Source organism: Pygoscelis adeliae, unplaced genomic scaffold (assembly GCF_000699105.1).
Source record: "Pygoscelis adeliae isolate BGI_AS28 unplaced genomic scaffold, ASM69910v1 Scaffold15, whole genome shotgun sequence".
NCBI lineage: Eukaryota > Metazoa > Chordata > Aves > Sphenisciformes > Spheniscidae > Pygoscelis > Pygoscelis adeliae.
In genome coordinates, this window is record NW_008824988.1 from 6,292,023 (window position 1) to 6,312,754 (window position 20,732).

The window sequence follows — 20,732 nt, forward strand, 5'->3', positions numbered from 1 at the left end:
GCCTCTTCATCCTGGTTGGGTGGTCTATAACAGACTCCCAGCAGGATATCTGCCTTGTTGGCCTTCCCCCTCATCCTTACCCATAAACACTCGACCGTATAAAATACTTCATTTTGTCTTTCCTTTTTTTTATACATAGGGACTGGAAGGTCCATTTGGCCCTAAAGGACCTTGGGGACCTCAGGTAAGTGAAACACAAGCTATAGAAATACTCTTGCGTAGTTTTCTGAGAGTTCGTTGTGTGTTTCATACACAGTCTAATTTTGTTGCTAAATGGTACGCATTTGGGGGCAAAAACTAATACATTCTGGTAATGCCAAGAATTTGCTGCACATCTGGCACGAGGCACAGAGCTGTGTTGGTGCAGTCAGCTGTTCAGCTGGGCCCTCCGTATGTGCTGTGGTACATTTTTCCTTTCACGGAGGACCTGACAGTTCATTTTCCCTGCTGCTGGAATTTCTGGCAAGCTACTCAAGTAGCCAAAGTGGCAGCTTCCACAGTGTCCCAGAATGACTGGCAAAGTAACTCCTCCAACAGCCGAGGAGACTGAAACTGGTCAAGCAGTCTCAAAAATGCTGTGATTGTTAAATAACTCTGTGCTGAATCAGAGAAAAATCAAAACAGAGAGTCCCCTTGGTAGCAATTGCCCGACACGCCTTTTTTTTTCATTAGCTGTTGCCAATGGCAGGTCCCTGATGCTTTCTGTCTCGGCAGTTGCTGGAATGGGTTATAGCAGCCGTTGGGTATTTTAACTTCTACAGTCTTTTTGGAGGGGAGACAGGAATCTGTAGAGAGTTGCTTACTGTGACAGGGATCTCGTAAACATTGTCACATGTTGCTGTCGCATGTCGACAAAGAGAGGACAGAATTTTCCTACTCCACTTCAGTGCAACTGCCTGGATGTGAGCAGGACGTACAGCAAATACAGAGTATCACCAATTCACAGAATGGTTGAGGTTGGGAAAGAGAGTAGGGAGTTAAGGAGAATTTGCTCGGGTCAGAACATGAACCTTTAGTCCTAAATTCCCTTCTGCATAGTTTAAAGCAATATTACTCAGTTTTCCCTATAGTGGACAGTGTCATTTCTATGATACAATGCAAAATTATTTTTAGCAAGACCAAATTTTCGGTAAGAAAAAACATCTGTTATTCTTACTAATTATGAAAGAAGAGCATTAAGGATTTGGGTGATTTAAGATCTGCCATGAAAGGGATTAACAAGAGAAACAAAGGAGTCAGCATTTCCTTGCAGAAATTAAGCTGTTACTGCAATGTTCAGTTTGTATACTTTAAAATGTTAGCTGGTCTTCCAGGTGAAGTCACAACTGACTTCCATTAAACTAATTTTTTAAGGTGGCAGCAGGCCAGATTGAATTACCTTTTTCTTTTAAGTACGTACTAGTTATTTTGATTATTCATTCTGTAATCTCTTTATTTCAAGCTTTGCATTAATGTTACAGCCTACATTCTGTCTATGTTTGACAGACTTCCCATACTAAACAACTACTGAAAAGTAAAAGCAGATGAACATTCTACTAAAACAGAGGATTGATCTGATAATTTACTGTAACAGCAAATAGTAGGAATGAATTACTTACTAATGGGCGTATAAATCATAGAATCATAGAATAGTTTGGGTTGGAAGGGACCTTTAAAGGTCATCTAGTCCAACCCCAATAAATATGTGAATATACCATGCAATAAGTAACATAACAATTTATATTAATGTATTTATAGACAATTACATATTAGTAAGTTCCATTATTTCATAAAGAAAAATAAACGCCTTATAAAAGAGTGATGATTTAGAATACTTTTTCAGTTTTTGAGTTGTAAGAGACTTACATAAGATGTTGGTGAGTTTTACATGTCCCTTAGGTATTAACTTAATAGGGTAGAATCTGTTATTTAAATGAAAGAGAAAAACTGTTAAAATAGCTGGTAACATTTTGAATTAGTGGTCAGCTCAAAACTACAATGCAGGAAAACCAGGTATTAAACAGGTAAGCACGCCTACCCTAACCCATGTACATTTGTTTGTCTTTCCTCTTAAGCAAATTAGCTGGTCTCAGACCTTTAAAACAGGGAGACGTCTGAATTGGAACATGCTGTTTCTGGGATGCCTGGGTTCTTGGTCAGTTCCTTCCAAACCTCTATGGTTGGGTCATCAATTTTGCTTTGACAAAGCAAAAATTTTCTTTGCTTATCTTTTTTATTATTGGATTCGTGACTTCTGATGCTTCTGTGTAGTGATGTATTTTTGTATGGTTTGTCCCGTTGTCAGACCTGCTGTTTGTTTAACAGAGGAAGGGATGATAAGCATTCCCATGTTATTCACAGAAGATCAGAAATGAGTTTTTTAACATCATGTTTGAAAAGTTAGGTGAAATAGGTATACATTAATAAGTGTGGGACCCAACCCACACAGTTGCTGAGGACTTGCAATGGGAGTGAGGTACACTTATGAGTACATTCTTGTGCTTTGGGTGGAATTTCTGAAATATGGGTTAGTTTCTCAGTGAAATATAGCCGGGTATCACAGAATCACAGAATGTCTGAGGTTGGAAGGCACCTCTGGAGATTATCTAATCCAACTCCTCTGCACAAGGCAGGGTCAGCTAGAGCAGGTTGCTCAGGATCTTGCCCAGTGGGTTTTTGAGTATCTCCAAGAATGGAGACTCCACATCCTCTCTGGGCGACCTGCTCCAGTATTTGATCACACTCACAGTAATAAAGTTTTATTATTATTTATAAATTACCTGCGAAAAAGATACTTCCTTGGTCCTATGTGATTAGGATTTCGGAACCTGCTTTTCTGCAAGCCATGGAGATGTGCACTTCTACCTTTTCTCCTTTATTTGTTATTAACTCTCTTTAAAATTGCCTGAAATAGAAATTATAAGCTGAAGTACTAATTGAACAATTTCAGGTTCTCTCTGAATAAATTCCTTCTTCAGATACAAAGGCTGATGGCTTGGAAATACTTAAATGTCACATTTTTAATGGCTTCTTTGGCACTGTTCGAGTCAGGATTCCTTATTTTAGCTGCCTCTGATATTTATTTCTTTTCTCAGAAAACAAAGGAACGCATAGTCTTTGGCTTCCTTATTAAATATTTTCCTACTTTCTCTTTTGAATTACAGTAAATAATTTTAATGGTTTTTCCGATGTTTTTACAGCTTTGCAAAACTTTTTAAAGAAAACATGATAAACCATTGCTCTTCCATCCTTCCAATAATGTCCCTGTATTCAGTGCATTTAGTTTAAAAACATGTGGATGGACTGGCTTTTTCCATCATTTGTGTTAATGTTTGTTGGCTGTTTTTTCTTGTCTCTAAACATACCGGAGAATTTGTATTATCCAAGAAACTACATTTCATGTGTTATATATTCACAGGGTTTATTAATTTAAGCCACAAATGTGGTGTAATGGTACAATAATTAGTTGGCTTAGATTTCATTCTAATATTCCTTCCATTTGAAAAGCACTTTTCCTCATAAACCCAGCATTTTTTTCCTTAATAATGGTAATCTTTAGGAACTCAGCAATTGTTTTGATGAATAAAGTAGGCCAAAATGTGTGGAAAAATTAAGAGTAATTCAAATAGAGTAGTCTATCATATATCAAAGGCAAAATTGGCAGCTTGTATTTTCCTGCTTATCTGTTTCATTTCTCATCATTCCACTTCCTCTGCTACTGCTGAAGTGGGACATAGTGACTTTTTCACATCTGTTTCCAATAATCACCTACTGGTTCTTTTTATGACAAAGGTGAACTTCAGTTTGTGTGTTCCTAACATTTTTCCATAGGAAAGTACGGGACACGAGTTTAGTTAATACTTGCAGTAATCGCATCATCTAACTTTGATTTTCAGGGGAAGTTCTTGAGGTACTAGGGAATCAGCAGCTTAAATATCTGACATCTTACTCATTTCTTGAGTCCTAATGATGGTGCATATACACTACTAACATATAAACAAACTACAGAAGAGGTGTTTCCTGTGTCTCCGGCACAAGAGAGATTCAGAGAAATTTAAAAATGAAAAATTGTATTTTGAACCAGTAAATGCTGTTACTCTAATGACAGGAACCAAGCAAGTTTAATGGAAACACAAGAGCTATTTGGTGTTTAAGAATGCAAAAGAATTTCATCTTCTCAGAGACCACTGTGTCACAGTTACTAGATCACATGAACTGTTGGGACATACATGTTTTATGGTTGATCATTCTCCACCCTACTCAGAAATTATATTTCCTATGTTGATCTCAAAATAAATGCTGGAACAGTATTTGGTTAGTGACGCTGTGAATTTCTCAAAAGTTCCTGAGCCTTTTAAACTCTTGGATCTTTGCTTCTGTTTTCCACGCTGTGATTTTCCACTTTTAGTTTTCCTGTAGCTATCTCTACATTTGCACCTTTGTCCAATAGCAGCATCTTTATTTATAAATAATGCAGAATATTTGTTTAGTTTTGAGGTTGTACCTAGATGATTATTAATCTCTTCATCACCATTGCGTAATAGCTGTGTTTTATATTTCCCCATTCGGTGTAATTGATATGGCTAAATAAACTTACACATAAAAAAAAAAAACATTAAGGATCTAATTCAGCTTGACTTTAGGCAAGTCTCATTTTAATCATACATTTTCTGGCCTCTCAGACATTGCTTACACTTCTGATCAGTCCCTTTTATATTCCTTGTAGGATCTGCTTAATTCTAATACCGTGTGTGAGGATTGCGTTCATGCGGTTGTATCTCAAACTATTTTCAGCAATTTGTCTTCATGGATGAGGTATAAATTTACATTTTTTGTAACTCTTGACTGCAGAATATTCCAAGTTTGCTCTATGTACAAGTCTATGAGTTCTTTAAGAATTTTTAATCATGTAGGGACTTTGTACAGTGGAAGCTCCATTTTGAGCTTCTTTTCTTCTTTAAACAGCTCTTAAAATTTGTAAGAGATCAATGTATATACCAAGGTTAGTTAATGGTTTTTGATACATTAATTGGAAACAGTTTTTTCCCTACGACTTTGTTAGGCTTTTCCATATTTGATTTCTGGAAGGATGGCTTTTCTTTTAGTTTAGGTCCATCTCTGAGATTTATTGTATTTGTGTCATGTCTGGCCAAGGGGGACTAGCCAAACTAGCCAAATCCTTTCAGGAATACAGAAACAGAACATCTAAATACTACTGGAGTTTTGCATGCTGCAACGCGATGTAAACACTGACTTTTTAACGACATGGCAATTTCTAATTAAGTTATTTAAGTCTACCACTAATCTTCCCTTTACAGAAAAAGAAAAAAATACGTAGTCTGACATTGCTGTCATTCACATTACTTCTGTTTCGGATTATGATTACTTAAACTTGTAAAAGTTGTTGCTTGATGGAGCCTAGCAGACTGTTTCAGATGTGCTGTTGTAGTCCTCCATGCCACGATGCATACCTGATAGTACTGGTTTATCTGATTTTAAGTAAGAGAAAGTATTAATTATATATGGAGTTTGAAGCTGGGGTTCAAACTTCTCTCAGTCTATGTAAAATGTATGTCCTTTTAAAAATATGCCAAATTATACAGATTCAGCAGTGTGATTGCAGAAGTTGTAGGTACAGATTGCAAGACTATTTCCCCTAGGTTTTAGTATTTCTACTGAACATTCTTTCATTTGTAGATATACTTTCATTCTTTGTATATGTTGTGATTATCACTTAATTTTGTACAATTTCATAATAAAATCCTAATGCAAGTTACTGTATTCAAATGCCATATATTTTCAGGGTGAAAAAGATTCTTCAGTTGGCCCACCAGGTCTTTCACCTTGGGCATTCATTAACTGAGGCAGTCAAAATAATAAGCTGTTTGAGTAAGGAAGGTGACTGTTTTTAGACAGCGGAGCATCCTATGCCACTGCATAGGGTGGGATAAGAGTGAAAGAACCTCTCAATTTCACTTGTTCTGTTAGCATCAGTTGTTGTTGTCCTTGTTATTCACTGACATGCATAGAAATGTGAGTGAAGGGAATTGAAATAAAGACAGCAAGACTTTCACAGACACGTTTATTTCCTTTTGAAGGTAATTACTTCATTTTATTAATTGAAAAACTAATCTATGAAAGTTTTGAAATTAATCTCCTACTTTATCTTTTCAGGGTATCCAGGGCCCTGAAGGAATACCTGGACCAAAGGGATCCCAAGGTTTGGGTGTTCAAGGTCCAAAGGTAACCTGTGAACAAAAGGCACGATTTTAAAAGGATAGAGCAAGGGATATATGTGACTGAGGACGAGCCTTTTTATACATTTGGAGCTCCTGTTCTTCTAGGGAAACTCATGAAAGAAAAAGTGACTCTTCAGTTTGGATCACTATCAGTAGCTGACTGTTGGAGAGAGAACTCTTGAACTATATCATATGTTGTGTTAAGCAACCTTGGTCACCAGGTGCTTACAAAAATAAATTGAAGTGTAGAGGCTTTACAAAGGGTTATTTAAAGGATTTGAAGATGAACTATGCTGTATTCTAACCAGGTTCCTCATTGCTGAGCCTGACCCAAGCACTTTTTCAAACTGATAATTTTTTGTAGCCACAAAGTGGCTACACAACAGATTATGGGATCGCCGCACATAAAAACTTTGGTCATCTTCTCAGTGAAGTCAGACATTTTATAGAAATGATTGTTAATTCAAATTTTGGGTTGTTTGGTTGTTGTTGGGTTTTTTTCAGGGACAACAAGGTGAGCCTGGTCCAAAAGGGGATTGTGGAATTTCAGGAACCAGACTGCCAGGAAGTAAAATAAGTCTGTTTTGGAACAGTTACTGTTTTAATCCTTGCTCTGTTTTCTTACAATTGTACGTAATAATTTACCTTGAGACTAATGCAGAACATTTCTGAGGCCAGTTTTACATGTGTTCCTAAGTGACACAACAAGACTGTCATTTGAATTCTCTGACAACCCGGAACTGTACTTCAGCAAATCATACTACCTTGCTGATACATTGACTGATCACTTTCAGCTCTCATTGACTTTGTAGTGCTCAGAAGATATATGTGTCAGGTACTGGCGTTCCCAATCTGGGTATCTAAAAGAGAGGAATGTGTGAAATGAGTATTTAGTTTCTCAGGATCAGATAGGATCTAAGGAGTAAAACCAGTTCTTCCAGGAGATATCCTCCCTCCTTGAAGCATTGTATCTTAGTCTTTTAATATCTTAGTATTTAGCTTCCAGCTTCGATTACAAGGGGACAAATGTTTTGCCCAGACAGTAGCCTCATTTACTAGCTGTGTCCTGATTAAATACTGAGCGAGTCACCCAGTATGAAATACTATCATTATGCATTATCATGTAGATACACCAGAGGGCAGGATTTAGATAGCATAAATATCTTTACAGCTTACATAAATTGAATTCAGCAACTAAATGATCCTTTTGATACATTTATTGCAATCTGATTTTAAAAAGGCATATAATCGTGGCTTTAGTTACCTGGTGTATGAATAACCGGCACTGAATTAAGATATATCTAGTATTAGGAAAAGTGGTTTTTAAAAACTGTTTGAAATATTTACTTCAAATTGCATCCATTAACTATGTCTCCTAGCCAGGAAAAAAATCTACCATTCTTTATAGTAACTATTGTCATTCTTACTGAGTGAAGAGCACACCGGGGAAAAAAAAAAGTAAATTTAGAGCAGTCAATTTTAGTTAATATCATCGACCAAACTGATCCGCAGTGTAAGTCCTTTGACATATTACATTCATGGACTATAGTATAGTCACTTTCTTTCATACTTTTATAGATCTGTATCACATTCGCATTTGGTTGTGGCTTTCCAAGCTACATAATTTACTTTGTCTGTCTTCATACAGAAGCTATCTCTTATCTTTGTCAGCTCTCTCTGTTTCTTTTTATTTCTTCTTTACCATTTTTGAGTTGCAGTAATGAGAACAGCAGGAAGTATTCAAGGAGGATAGGTATTGTACCAGGAAAGCAAGCTGATACATGACTTTTTCCAATAGAAGAGGTGACCTAGCATGAATGCAGGAACTAAAGGCTTTTTAACTTGAAATTCAGTAGCAACATAAGATAAGTTTTACAGATAAAACTTTGTATTGCAGACCAGAGCTTTAGTATGGTCATGCAATGAGTGCATTTAGACAGATTCGATAGTCCTGGGACCTAGATGTACTCAGCATCTGGTTCAGAGCATGTGGTTCAGAGCAGCCATTGAAACACTGCTGTACTTACCAAGAAGTATTAGTTCTGTTAAAAACAATGCTGTAAATCTGGAGGCATTACTGCCATCAAATTTGATTTCTAAGTGAATATAAAGCTATGAAACTATATACTGGCAAGACTAATGAAAAAATAAAACTCTGAATTGTAAATCTATAATCCTGTAACAGAACTGTCAAGATCCTTATTGTACTTCTGAAGCACAGTAAGTAGTGAAAAAGAGCTTAGGCTGTTTCCAGAGACCAATTACACACAACATGTAACAGATCTACAGATTTTCTAGCCAGAGAAATACAACCAAAGTTGACCCCATTGCTATCTGAATACTGGATGTTTGTGAGAACTACCAGGTTATATGTCTATTTGACCAGTCAAATTGTTACATCTAAAAATCATAAATGTTAACATTTTCTGATCTCTGCCAGATGGGAGTCATGTTTGCAGGTCCAAAAAAAGTGAGAAATGTTTGAAGACAGCTGGAAATCCATTCACTCACTTCTGTTTTGGCACATAGTGCAGATAAACCTTGAGGACTGCTGGAAAAAGCATTCTCCTGTAGCTGACAGTCTGTTTCTGGATGGATAGGCTGTTTACAAGTCTTGACCTAAGCATGCATAAGGGTAAGAATAAGTATGTAAACAGTATGAGTGATCCATGTGACTAATTTGTTGCTAATGAAATGCTTAATCATCACCGTTGTGTCTGATCCAACAGATGCTGGATGCTGCCAGTAAGTATCATTTATATATAACATTAACAGATATTTAGTGTAAAAGATTGTATTCCATTGAAACTCTTTAGTCTCAGTTTGTATAACGAAGGCAACATTTATTTAATGAAGAAAATTAATGTTAATGAAAGTGACACATGCTCATCCATCATCTGACAGGAGATGATGTAGAGGTGTGTAGGAAGGAGGCCTTTCAGGAGCAGCCTGCAGCTGCTCGGACAGCTAATCCTTCCTTGGTTGCACTGGGGAGTGTGAGCGGTGGTGGCACGTATGATTTTTTTCTGGTAGCAGCATGTTCCTCCAGTACATTTCTTGTTAACAGAGCATGCACGGACTGACAATTCTGTGTAGGAATGGTACTACGTACAATCATATGACAGATGAACAGCTCTCCCATGCAACCAGATTAGCGTTATCTCCATCTTTGCTGAGAGCTAAGACCTCACCGAGTTACTTAGTATGTGTTGTCTCACCCTTTAAATAAGTTAAAGTTACATATGCTGTCATACTCATGGCTCACAGCACACATGAACAGATTATGGGTGTTTGCAAAGGTGTGATATTCTCTGAATGTCTTTTAAAAAGGGATCTACCCTTGGAGAAGCAGAAAGTTGGTACTTAAGGAAGTGTTTGGTCTAGCGATAGGGGAGGCCTTGCTCCCAGGCTAGATGAAGGGTGCTTCTACTAACCTGAATGAAGGCAGAGACTTTTTAATGCTCACTGGTCAGTGATGCCCTATTCTTTTTCCCCCTATTCTTTCCCCTTCAACAAAATTTTAATGAAATGAGCAGGAAATGTACTCTGCTACTTAAAAGCTCAATGTACTCTGCTTACTTAAAAGCTCCTAGTTAGCGTGTTCCATTGCTGTTATTTCAACACCAAGTGAAAAGCAAAGCAGGCATGGTTTCTGTACAGTTTTCTACAAGGGAACTGCAAAGAGACAGGAAAGTGTGATTATCTACACCATTTTAAAATGGCAATGGTTTGTGAAACACCACTTGCTTCAGTGTCTGTGGCCAGGGAGATCAAACATTGCAGTAACTGTCTGATTTAGAAGAAATCCTATCCTATAAGACATTCAACTACATTGCTATTAGGGTCTGTAACTGTACCAAAAATAAAAAATGGGGATTTGATTAGTGAAGTTTAAGTAATTAATTCTTTTTCCTTGTGGTTTTTCATACTGCAGAATTTGAAGGTAATATGAATTTTAGAATGTTACTCTCCTCAGTGGATTGCTTCTTTCCCTCCCTGCTTATAACTGTTTTAACTTCCTGTCGTGGTTTAACCCCAGCTGGCAACTAAGCCCCACACAGCTGCTCGCTCACTCCCCCCTGGTGGGATGGGGGAGAGAATCAGAAGAGTAAAAGTGAGAAAAATAATGGGTTGAGATAAAGACAGTTTAATAGGTAAAACAAAAGCCGCACACACAAGCAAAACAAAACAAGGAATGCATTCACTACTCCCCATGGGCAGGCAGGTGTTCAGCCATCTCCAGGAAAGCAGGGCTCCATCACGTGTAACGTGATTGAGACTTGGGAAGACAAACGCCATCACTCCAAATGTACCCCCCTTCCTTCTTCTTCCCCCAGCTTTATGTGCTGAGCGTGATGTCACATGGTATGGAATATCCCTTTGGTCAGTTGGGGTCAGCTGTCCCAGCTGTGTCCCCTCCCAACTCCTTGTGCCACCCCCAGCCGACTCGCTGATGGGGTGGTGTGAGAAGCAGAACAGGCCTTGACTCTGTGTCAGCACTGCTCAGCAGTAACTAAAACATCCCTGTGTTACCAACACTGTTTCCAGCACAAATCCAAAACATAGCCTCATACTAACTACTAGGAAGAAATTTAACTCTATCCCAGCCAAAACCAGCACACTTCCTTCAAGAAGCATCTAACGTTTGTATCCAGATTTATGAAATGTGCCTTCCAGTACAGGAAGTTTTTTGATAAACAATGAAACTGACACTGGCTTTCTTTGGGTCCTACATCCCCTACACTCCCAGCCATACAACAGTAACCTCAGATTTCCTAATATTTCATTTATTGCAGTGCACCCAAATACTTCTCCAGTGCTTGGAGTTCTCTTTTGCAGTACTTCTGCTCCTTTTCCACTTTACTTAAGTTTCTTGTCTTCATTCCCGTTCCCTGTCCTCACTGCTCTCACCACCTAGGCCTACCAGCCACCCATGTCTTTTCCCTCTGTTCTGGTAAGAGTTAGCAAATGATGTGTCTGGTTTGCAGCCTTGGGCTCCGATTGCCAAGCTCATGAGTTCATCTGGATTGAGCAGCCAGTGGAGGAAACTCACGTTAAGGGCTGACCTCTCTTTGCCATGTGTGTGTGTGTCAGGGGGTGGTGGTGGTAGATGCCACCAAGTGCTGCATTCACTACACGGCTCCTGTTTCTTATTAAAGGTGCACAAACTTAGTATCTCTGTTTTAAATCCAGTAGAAAGTAGCCAAAGAACTCAAAGGCTGACGGCATGAAATTCACTTAGGTTAGGAAAGAGGGTCTCAGGATTCCGCAGGAGGGGAAGAAAGTTTTCCCCACCTTGTTTAGTCTGCCGTAGGGAAAATATCCCCCATTAATTTGAACAGATTTGGTTTTATATGGGTATAGTAGATAGACTTCTGCAGGCATAGTTCAGTGGATTTATAATCACAGAAGGCCGGTGTCTGCTACTTGTGTACTTATAGAAGCCCTTCTTGTTGCCTTAGGCTCAGGGAATCACTGAATGGCTTTAATATTTTCCCTTTTGCATTTTTAATTTAGCATATGAAACCACATTAATGTTAATCTTTTGATTTATAGTTACTCATTTTTTCTTTCTGTTTCTCTATTTTCCCCATAATAAAATCTGGATCGTAGCAAATCATCAGCCTTGTTAATGAAATTTCTTGATCAGGAGTCCGGGAATTCTCTGGGAGCAAGTATTTGCACTCTACCATGTTGTGCTCTAACAGCTTTCGAAAGGGCATGCTGTGAAAGAGCTATGCTTGATGCGGAATAAACAGATGTGCTTTAGCATTTTTTGGAAAGTTGAATGCCTTCAAGAAAGACATATCAATGGCAATTGATAAGCATGGTATTCGCTCTATTTCTGCTAAATAACCTGATTAAATCTGCAATATCAAAATCAAAGTTTAGAAATTCTGTATTCTCTGCCTTTTCCTTTTCATCTTTCAGATGCACTCTTCCTACAAAACTAAAAAAGCAGAAATTACTTACAGAGAATGCAAAGCTTCAACTTTCATATTTTTGGGGGAAGACAACAGTTCCTAAGCTTTGCCCACTACTTGCCATGCTGAAAGTGTCTTCTGGGTAATGAGAGGTACTCATTTCACCGAGAAACTTCCATCAGGTGCTGGAACAAAAATAGCACACACAGTCTTTGGGTTTATAAACACAAAAAAGCAATGAATAGACAACATTACTGTCCTACAGAATTAGTTACTGAACCTGTTTTTGGTGTATATGTTTAAAAGTAGTGTCCCAGACATAAGCTACCAAGGTGATCTCAAGTCTAGAAAATCTGTCTTGAGAAAAGTTAAAGGGTGCAACTTCCATGGCATTTAGGCAGATTTTTTTTTAAAGCTATTCAGTACAGTTGGATTGTTAATAAAGAACTGTTTATACATTTTCAATCCTATGTTTTCAATGAAAGATTGGATCTCTGCCAAAAAACCTGCTTCAGTCAAAACCATCTTTTTATGTTGTGTTTTTGAAATGCCCAAATTATTCATAAATTTTTTAATCTATAACAAACATTTCAATGCTTAATCACACAGCGGTCCAGGGACCTGATTCATCCCAGTGATGAAGCTCGAGTCCTTCCTTCTGCAGCACCATGCGAAGGAGCTCTCCATTCTGTCCTGCCACCAAGGCACCGAGGGATGTCTTGCCTGGTAGGCATTGCCTGTCCGGAGGCTGGGCGCTGAACCTTCTGCTGGGCGTCTGCACAAAACTCCCTCAAGGTATGTCACGATTCCTTGAGACTTACCATTGGCATACTTTCTCTCACCCTGATTTTTTACTTAATGCTGTGACAATACAATTTTACTCTGAAGCCTGCCATTAGATAGAGCAAATATAATTTGCATGCAGCATGCTGAGAGCTACCTAAATGACAGTCCCCTTTTAGATACCCTGTCTGTGTCTGACCCCTCAGAGGATTTAAAGAGCAGAAAGAATTTCTGAGCAAAACAGCTCAGAAAGACTTTTTTTTTTTTTTTAAGTTGCCTTTTATTATTGTAATTGCTAATGCAATTACCACCTTTGAGACATGTTCATGATCCTGGCAGACTCACAAACCATCAGGTCAGAATTCAGTTCTAGCCTACAAATGATAATGTACTAATCTCACGTCTCTGATCTAGCCAGTGCTGCAACATTAACATGGACAGCTGAAGAGGTGTGGCTGGCAAAGTGATGGGTAAAGGTGCAGTTTGTCTAGAAGTGAGTTTTTTAATGTAAAAGGTCAGTTATTTAAAATGGGAAAACACTCGTGCTCCCAGACTGACACTATCCCTTTAATAAAATGGCTTTGTCTCCCACTCAGCCCTGGCTAAGTGCCTGACTATCTTCATTTAAACTTTGGCCAACTAAACAGCAATAATGGACCATAAAGGATCTAGATGCAAGGTAGAGCCATTTACAAGTGGATAGGCTATTTATTTACAGATTGCTTTATTTTTGTAAACAAAACATATTTTTCAGTATGATCTACTGGACATATTTTCTACACTGACAGCTTGTTCAATCCACAATTTGCTTTTTGAATGCCTTCAAAGGTAAGAGACTTAGTTATTTCCGTTCTGTTTTTAGAGGACTGCACTTATTGTGCAGTCTGTGTATATAACTGCTTGATGGACTTGAAGATTTAGGAAGAATGTTTAAATTTAAATATATTGTCTTTGTTATTAATGATATGTAAAATGAATTATTGTAAATTACAGGCATTTTTTGTAAATCAGTTTTAATGGAGTTGTTTTCCCTAGAAATATGTTGAATCACTGACTTAAATGTTGTAATGTTCGTTTTATTAGTGTATACAGTCGTTGTAATAGAATATTGTCTTTATGGAAAATACTGCACGCATTCTGTTACAGCCATGTAACATTAATAATATATTCATGTATTGAATTTCATTACTAAGCCATTGTTTCTTAGAAGAATAAGTTGTTCATACTGCTGCTCCAGACCTAGGTAATATATCTACATCCCAAAACACCCAGATCTTTGTTTATTCCTAACAATTAGGGATTTCTAGAAACAAACTGTATCCTGTGTTCTCTACAATATTCCTGCTAATTTAATATAATTAGTTTAATAGCAAAGTATGTTAATAGCAATACGCATTAGTAACAATTTCTTTAACGCTTCTTTGTTAGAGGGTAAAAGCACTGGCTTTTTTTAAGGAAGAAAAGGAAGCACTGTGTTTGTTCTACCCATATTTCTTCTCTAATAAAACAGGTTCTAATATACATATGCGCTACAGTTGGGCTTGTACTGGCTACTGTGCTTAAATCACCTACCCAGTGTCTTTTTATAATCATTTTTTATATGTTGTCTCTAGAACTGTGCTTCCCACAAATATGTATTCTGTATGTAAAGTATCTGTATTTATTTATTTGCACCTATTAATGAAGTATTCACAGGTGTTTTTTTACTTTTAACAGGAAGGAGAAGTTGTCTAATTTGGGATCAAAGTCACTATGTGGAAAAAACATTTTTTCTTTTGCTTTTTACTTCTGGCTGTGACAACAAACCAGATAGTATATGGGCAAAACAGAAAGAAAGGGAAGAATTCTTATTCTCTCGTGCAAAAAGATGAAGGTAAAACCATTTTCTTAAAATTTCTGATTGACCATGTTGTATGTCTCCGCATATTTCAGGATCGTTAGCTAGTACTTGGCAACTTATGTATGCATTTATAAAGTGTGATTTATTTTGATTATGAGGCCTGGAAAATACTGTGGTGACATTTACTTGGTCGTGAACTCCAGTTTGATCTATGATTTTCATTGACATGCATATGTCTCTTAAGATAAATGATAAGGAGTCCAGGTTTTAGTTTGAAATTGCATGTGGAAAATTTTGTATAGAGAGTCAACTAAAATGCTAAAACAATCCCATCAAGACCCGAATTTGAAAGTTTTTGTCTGTAGACTGTATTTAATAATACTGGTATGAATTAAAGTAACTTAAATTTAGTTACTTGACTTCAGTAGAATTTCTTGGCATTTACAGTGAAATTTATCCTTAGAATTTTTACTGGGAAGACAGAGGAATCCTTGGGGAAATGATTTGAGGATTGGGATTGTTGCAGAGAATTATCTGAAAGTTGTTGTGCAGGTGTGCCCATCATTCATAGATTTAACTTTCTTGTTCCATTACAGGTGATATGTGTCTCGTTGATATAGTCTTTATCTTGGACAGTTCAGAAAGTGCCAAAAATCAGTTGTTTGATTTACAGAAGAATTTTGTTCAAAACTTAACTGACAGTATTTTCCAGATGAAGCCAGTTAAGTCTCAGAAGTATAATGTCAAACTAGCAAGTATACAGTTCAGCAGCACAGTCAGCATTGATCATCCCTTTACAGCCTGGAAAAACGTGCAGAATTTTAAAGAGAAAGTCGAGTCTCTGGGCTTTATTGGCCATGGCACCTACTCCTATTATGCAATTTCCAATGCCACTCAGCTGTTTAAAACTGAGGGTCGTAAGAGAAGTGCGAAAGTGGCTTTTTTGACGACTGATGGTGTGGATCATCCAAACAGCCCTAATATCGAGGGTATAGCCACAACAGCTAGGAGTCTTGGAATACATTTTTTTACCATTGGCCTTTCTAAGAAAAAAGTCCAAGAAGAAAAATTGCGTATGATATCTGGTGATTCATCCTCTAAACATGTCTTATGCCTGGATGATCAGAACCTGATAGTTGATGTAGCATTGGAACTGGTAAGTAATGCTGATATTAATCTTGTCACGTGTTATCCATGTCAGATTTCATTTAGCTTTGATAAGTAAGTCCTGAAGGCAGTGCAGAGGTTTTTGTGGTGCATGTCTCTGCTACATCCAGAGTCAGGACAGAGGGAGCTTCCTCCTCCCAGCCGCTCTCCAAGGAGTTGTGTGCTTGGACAATAATAGCTCAGCTGCACTGATCACTGATGGAGGGACAGGGTATTTCCCAGCACACAGAGTGTGTCTCTGAGCGTATGATAATACTTTAGAAAGTGACTTGTTCTCATGCATAAGGCTGATAAAATCACTGAGTCCTTCCCCTATATATTATGTTAGTAGAGCCTTCCATAGTAAGGCCTTTCATTAGGAAGTCTTTTTATATTCCCCTTGTTAGCATTGGTCCTTAATATTGTCTATTTAGCTGTCCTATTATATCTCATTTGTTTTCTGATCATTATGGGTCACATGAAGTAATCCCCTCTTCCTACCGGAGAACCCTTTTTCATATGAGTAGTTCCACAGACTGGTTCTTACCACTTTGAGGAAAGGATGAAGGTATTCACATTCTTTGCCATTCACCTTGGAAATCCTGTAAACTAGAGAGGAAAAAGGGTTAAATTAGTACTCTGTTAAATTAAATCTATATGAAAGTAATATTTTCCTTTTCTTTTCAGGAAGCCTTGCTTCAGAAGCAGGTAGGTTTTTTGAGTTTTGTGTGTTTTGATTACTCTTATTCATACTAGATCTCCTGATGTCTGCTGCTTCTATAATGCCACAATACTCCAGGATTAATCAGCCTTCCTTCCCTGAGTAAAGTTTCCAACCGTGATTGCTTTTATTTTAACTTCCATCCATTTCTTCCATCCCTTCTGAGAAATCTACAACTTCTGTCCATTAGTGAGTAGTATCAACAGTAAGACATAAAGAACTCTTCTTACCAGAGTGAAACAGGACTAGTACAACACATGCACGTTCATTAGTGGTCTCATTAGAAAACAGTGGCAATGTCAAAATGCTCCAAAAATTATGTAACATTTCACGGTACTATATACTATGTATATGCTACCTTAAACGTTTGTAGTTACAGTAGTAACAGATTTATTTGTTTTTGTTATAAATAAATCAAGCAACTGATTTTTATTGGGCTATACAGAAGTATAAGCCCAATATATATTACCTTATAAGCCCAATTATATATTATCTTATATAATGTTGATTATATAAGAAATATATATGTTAGAAGATCATTTATTTGCTGTTATTCCACTTTTATGTTCTCTAGTCTGTGGCTAGGCAAAAACAGAGTTTATGCTTTAAAAATTTGAAATAATGCCTTTGAAAAATGTTCTCCTTAATGTTTCTGTTAACCTTGTAGTGTATGCGGAAGAACTGTGGGTGTGAAAAGGGAGTAAAAGGAGACAAAGGTGATTCTGTAAGTATGCATTCATTTGAAAAGCCTCCAGAATTTGAATTTTAATCACTGAGATCAGTGTTGCACAGTATTTTAATTGGTTACTGTGTCTGTAAAAAGCAAGACATTAGCTGTGCATGTACTGCAAAAAGAAGTGATGTATCATAGCATATCACTGTGAAAGGCCACTGTTACAGGAGCTCAGAAAAAAATCTATCCATAATCACATACTATCTTGGAAATATATTATTGGGTAATAAAACACTGTGGATAAATAAGTACATGATTTTGAAGCCCAAATCAAAAAGTTATTCTTGAATCTCGCAATGGGGAAGGAAAGGTCCAATAGACAAAGGTTTACTTCCACCAGCAGCTTCTATCTGTGTAAGGGATAAAGGTTCAAAAGACTGAGGGTGATGGTATATATGAAGAAAGGTCTAAAACTCTGCCTCCAACACTCCCTTTGCTCTTTTGACACTTCAACACATAACTGTTTCTTGGCTCTGGTAAAGAAGAGAGAAGTGGGAGTTCAGACAGCGTGTGACCTCTCTGATCCCTTTTGTAGCTTTAATAGCTCCCCCAGAGACAACCAAGGTACGTACAGAGGTTTTTGCCTTTCTCCCTAGACACTAAGCAACTGGTCAACCATATGTGTAGCAGGTTATGACGGCAGGGCCTACCATCCAGTCCCTTGGCTCTGGATAATGTGCATGTGGAACTAAAACCTCTGTTTCCAATTTAAAATGTAACATGCAAGAATTTTAAGTTATTTTATCCAAAATTATTAGATGTAACCTATTATATATGCATTTTTTATATATACACATATACACCAAGATTTCTGGTCCCCACCTTCGTGATCCTCCAAAGAGGAATAATGATGTAGTAATTTTTTATTTTGGGGCTGCTGAATATTGACACTGAGCTGTTCTGTGCACAGGGTTTTTTTAAGCAGAGAAGATAAGATAGTGGTGGGTAACGCTGAAAAATGGGGAGGAGGAACTGTGCATGTTTTCTGTGACACCTTGCTGGTTAGATTTTCAAATGCTCTGTAGAAAATGTATTTATCGTTGAATATTGATTAAAAAAATCACAGATACCTTATAATACCAGATTTTTTTAGCTAAGTGAAAGCAGTGTCACACGTGCCGTACCTGAATCAGTGTGGGTTTCTACCTAAGCTTATTCCAGAATGATTTTGGCCTGCCCCCAAAATATAGTCTTAGAGAAACTGGAGAATTTTATCCTCACAATGGTAATAACATTTTCCTGCTTTGTTTCAGGGCAGTGCTGGTAACAGAGGGGAAAAAGGTGAGCCAGGACCAAAAGGAAACAAGGTAAAGTGAATTTTAAAAAATAAAGCAAATTTCTATCTAGTTTTATTCAAACCATAGAAGTGAATATAGCAAAGGAAAAGTATGTTAAAATATGATTTGAAAGACTGACTTTTTCTATGAGAGGTTTATAGTTAGCTGCTTTAGAAGTGAGAGAGGAATTTGAAACTAAACTGCTACCAATTTAACACTGCCTATCATTCCAGTTTTTCTCTGACTGCAGAGGTCTCTGAATCTAGCTGAAGGCTCTCTGAGCTCCACAGGGCTTTCTAACAGTACACAAATCTCTTGAGCAGAGCGGCTCGCTCTGATGACTAAGATTTCAGTCATCTAATAACAGTAGTTGAGTTTTCTATGTTAATGTTCAGGAATTGTGAGTCCTTGATTGTGGGAGGAAGAAGTGTGGATTGTAAATAGGAGAAGCAACTTCTGCTCCTCAAGCAGTGTTCTTGGTTTTAGTGTAATAGTGATAAATAAAAGAGCAATACATATTTCAGTTGTATTCCTTTGCTTCCAATAGGGCGATGCTCAGAAAGGAGATCATGGAGAAAAAGGTGAAGAGGTATGTGACTACTACAGTGCTAACTCATATTTGGTCTTTTCAGATTATCTTCCAGATCCTGATTCACAGTTTAGTTCCACTGAACTGAAAATGTGTTTTCCATTTTTCACACATCTACTTTATTCAATTATTTAGAGCACTTAAACTAAGTCCTGGTTTAGTGAAGCATCTGTACTGATGTAATTCTTTATTGTTGTTTTTTTTTTTCCTACTTAAATTAGCAGTATGTTACACCTTTGCTTTCTCTTTTATGATTTTTTCCCTTTTTGTTTTAAATTTTCGAATAGGGAGCTCCTGGCTACAAGGGAGACAAGGTAAGATTTTTATAGAATAGAAGTAGTCTGAAAATAGATTGTCACTTGCTGACAGTGTATGTGAAAGAATGGAAAGAAGAGCCTGTCTTGTCTTTTTGTCATGAGAGCTCCTAATGCAATCCCTAGAAGTAAATTCATCATTTATGTAAAAGCTTGCAGACTGGCTTGTTGGAATTAAAAAAAAAAATCAGAAAATGTAATCTAAATATAAAAAGAAAAATGTCAAAGACCAGAAATAAAGCTTCTGGAAGGAAAAAGAAAGTTGAGGGTTGAATAAGAGGTTAAGCATAAAGAATGTGAAATTGTTTACTACAAACACAAATAGATGTGGCAATCATTAGCTTTCAAAAAACTTACTACAAGGAAGTTTACTTTTAAGCTAATTATAACTTGTGAGGGCTAATGCTTGATCAAAAGAAATCTCAAGATAGGCTCTCCAAGAAGCTAAAAAAATTATATACTTCAATGACTTGGAGGATTCTAGAGCCAAAATTTATGTTGCAAACTGGACCATCATAGCCAGAACAGAAACAGAGATAATCCCATTTTGACTTTGCTTGGTTTGGGCACTTATCTCTCTACATTGTTAATAAAAACAGTGCGCCTCTGAATCTTTGTATTCATTAGAAAAATGCTTCAGTCAATTTTATGGAAACATTTCATGGAAGTGGGAAAGGGACCTTTAAAGGTCCCTTCCAACCCAAACTATTCTATGATTCTATGAAAAGTAGACTCGTATGTCTACTTTTCATATGTCTATTGATATGTTAAATCATCAGTGGAACGCATTAGTAATTGTCTTCATTCCATTTGTACAATTTCACAATTGTTATTCAGGAAAATCTCAGACATCACAGTAATGATATCAGAATATAAAGAGGATCTCTGGAGGCAGGTGGAAAAATGCAGCAAAACTTATTAGGTATTAAATGTATTATTATCCTCTTATGATGTAGGTTGGAAATTTTGTAGGCATTCTCAGAGAGAAAAAGTATCTATCTTGAGTAGAGCAGACCGTATCTTTTACAGACCATATCTAACGAGGCCACTCTCAGGTCCTCAGAATCTAGTAAATCTCTTGGGCCACTGAACTGCTTGCAGTCTTTAATGCATGTAGTGTAATCAAAACATCTTGTTTAGCTGTTAACCTTTTGACTTCTTATAAAGGGTGAAAGAGGAGAATGTGG

At 37.2% G+C, this 20,732-nt stretch overlaps 1 protein-coding gene across 1 annotated transcript in view; it reads left to right on the plus strand.

Moving 5' to 3' along the window:
* Positions 1-13,610: 13,610 nt before the first annotated feature.
* The window catches only part of COL28A1 (collagen, type XXVIII, alpha 1), a gene marked incomplete at its 3' end in the record, with an annotated part of 46,771 nt that continues 39,649 nt past the window's right edge, over positions 13,611-20,732 (plus strand). The window contains exons 1-9 of the mRNA XM_009326130.1: positions 13,611-13,753; positions 14,642-14,798; positions 15,362-15,921; positions 16,599-16,619; positions 17,300-17,356; positions 18,619-18,672; positions 19,190-19,231; positions 19,519-19,545; positions 20,713-20,728. Coding sequence (XP_009324405.1) covers positions 14,678-14,798; positions 15,362-15,921; positions 16,599-16,619; positions 17,300-17,356; positions 18,619-18,672; positions 19,190-19,231; positions 19,519-19,545; positions 20,713-20,728 — 898 coding nt within the window. The remainder of the gene's footprint in view (positions 13,754-14,641; positions 14,799-15,361; positions 15,922-16,598; positions 16,620-17,299; positions 17,357-18,618; positions 18,673-19,189; positions 19,232-19,518; positions 19,546-20,712; positions 20,729-20,732) is intronic.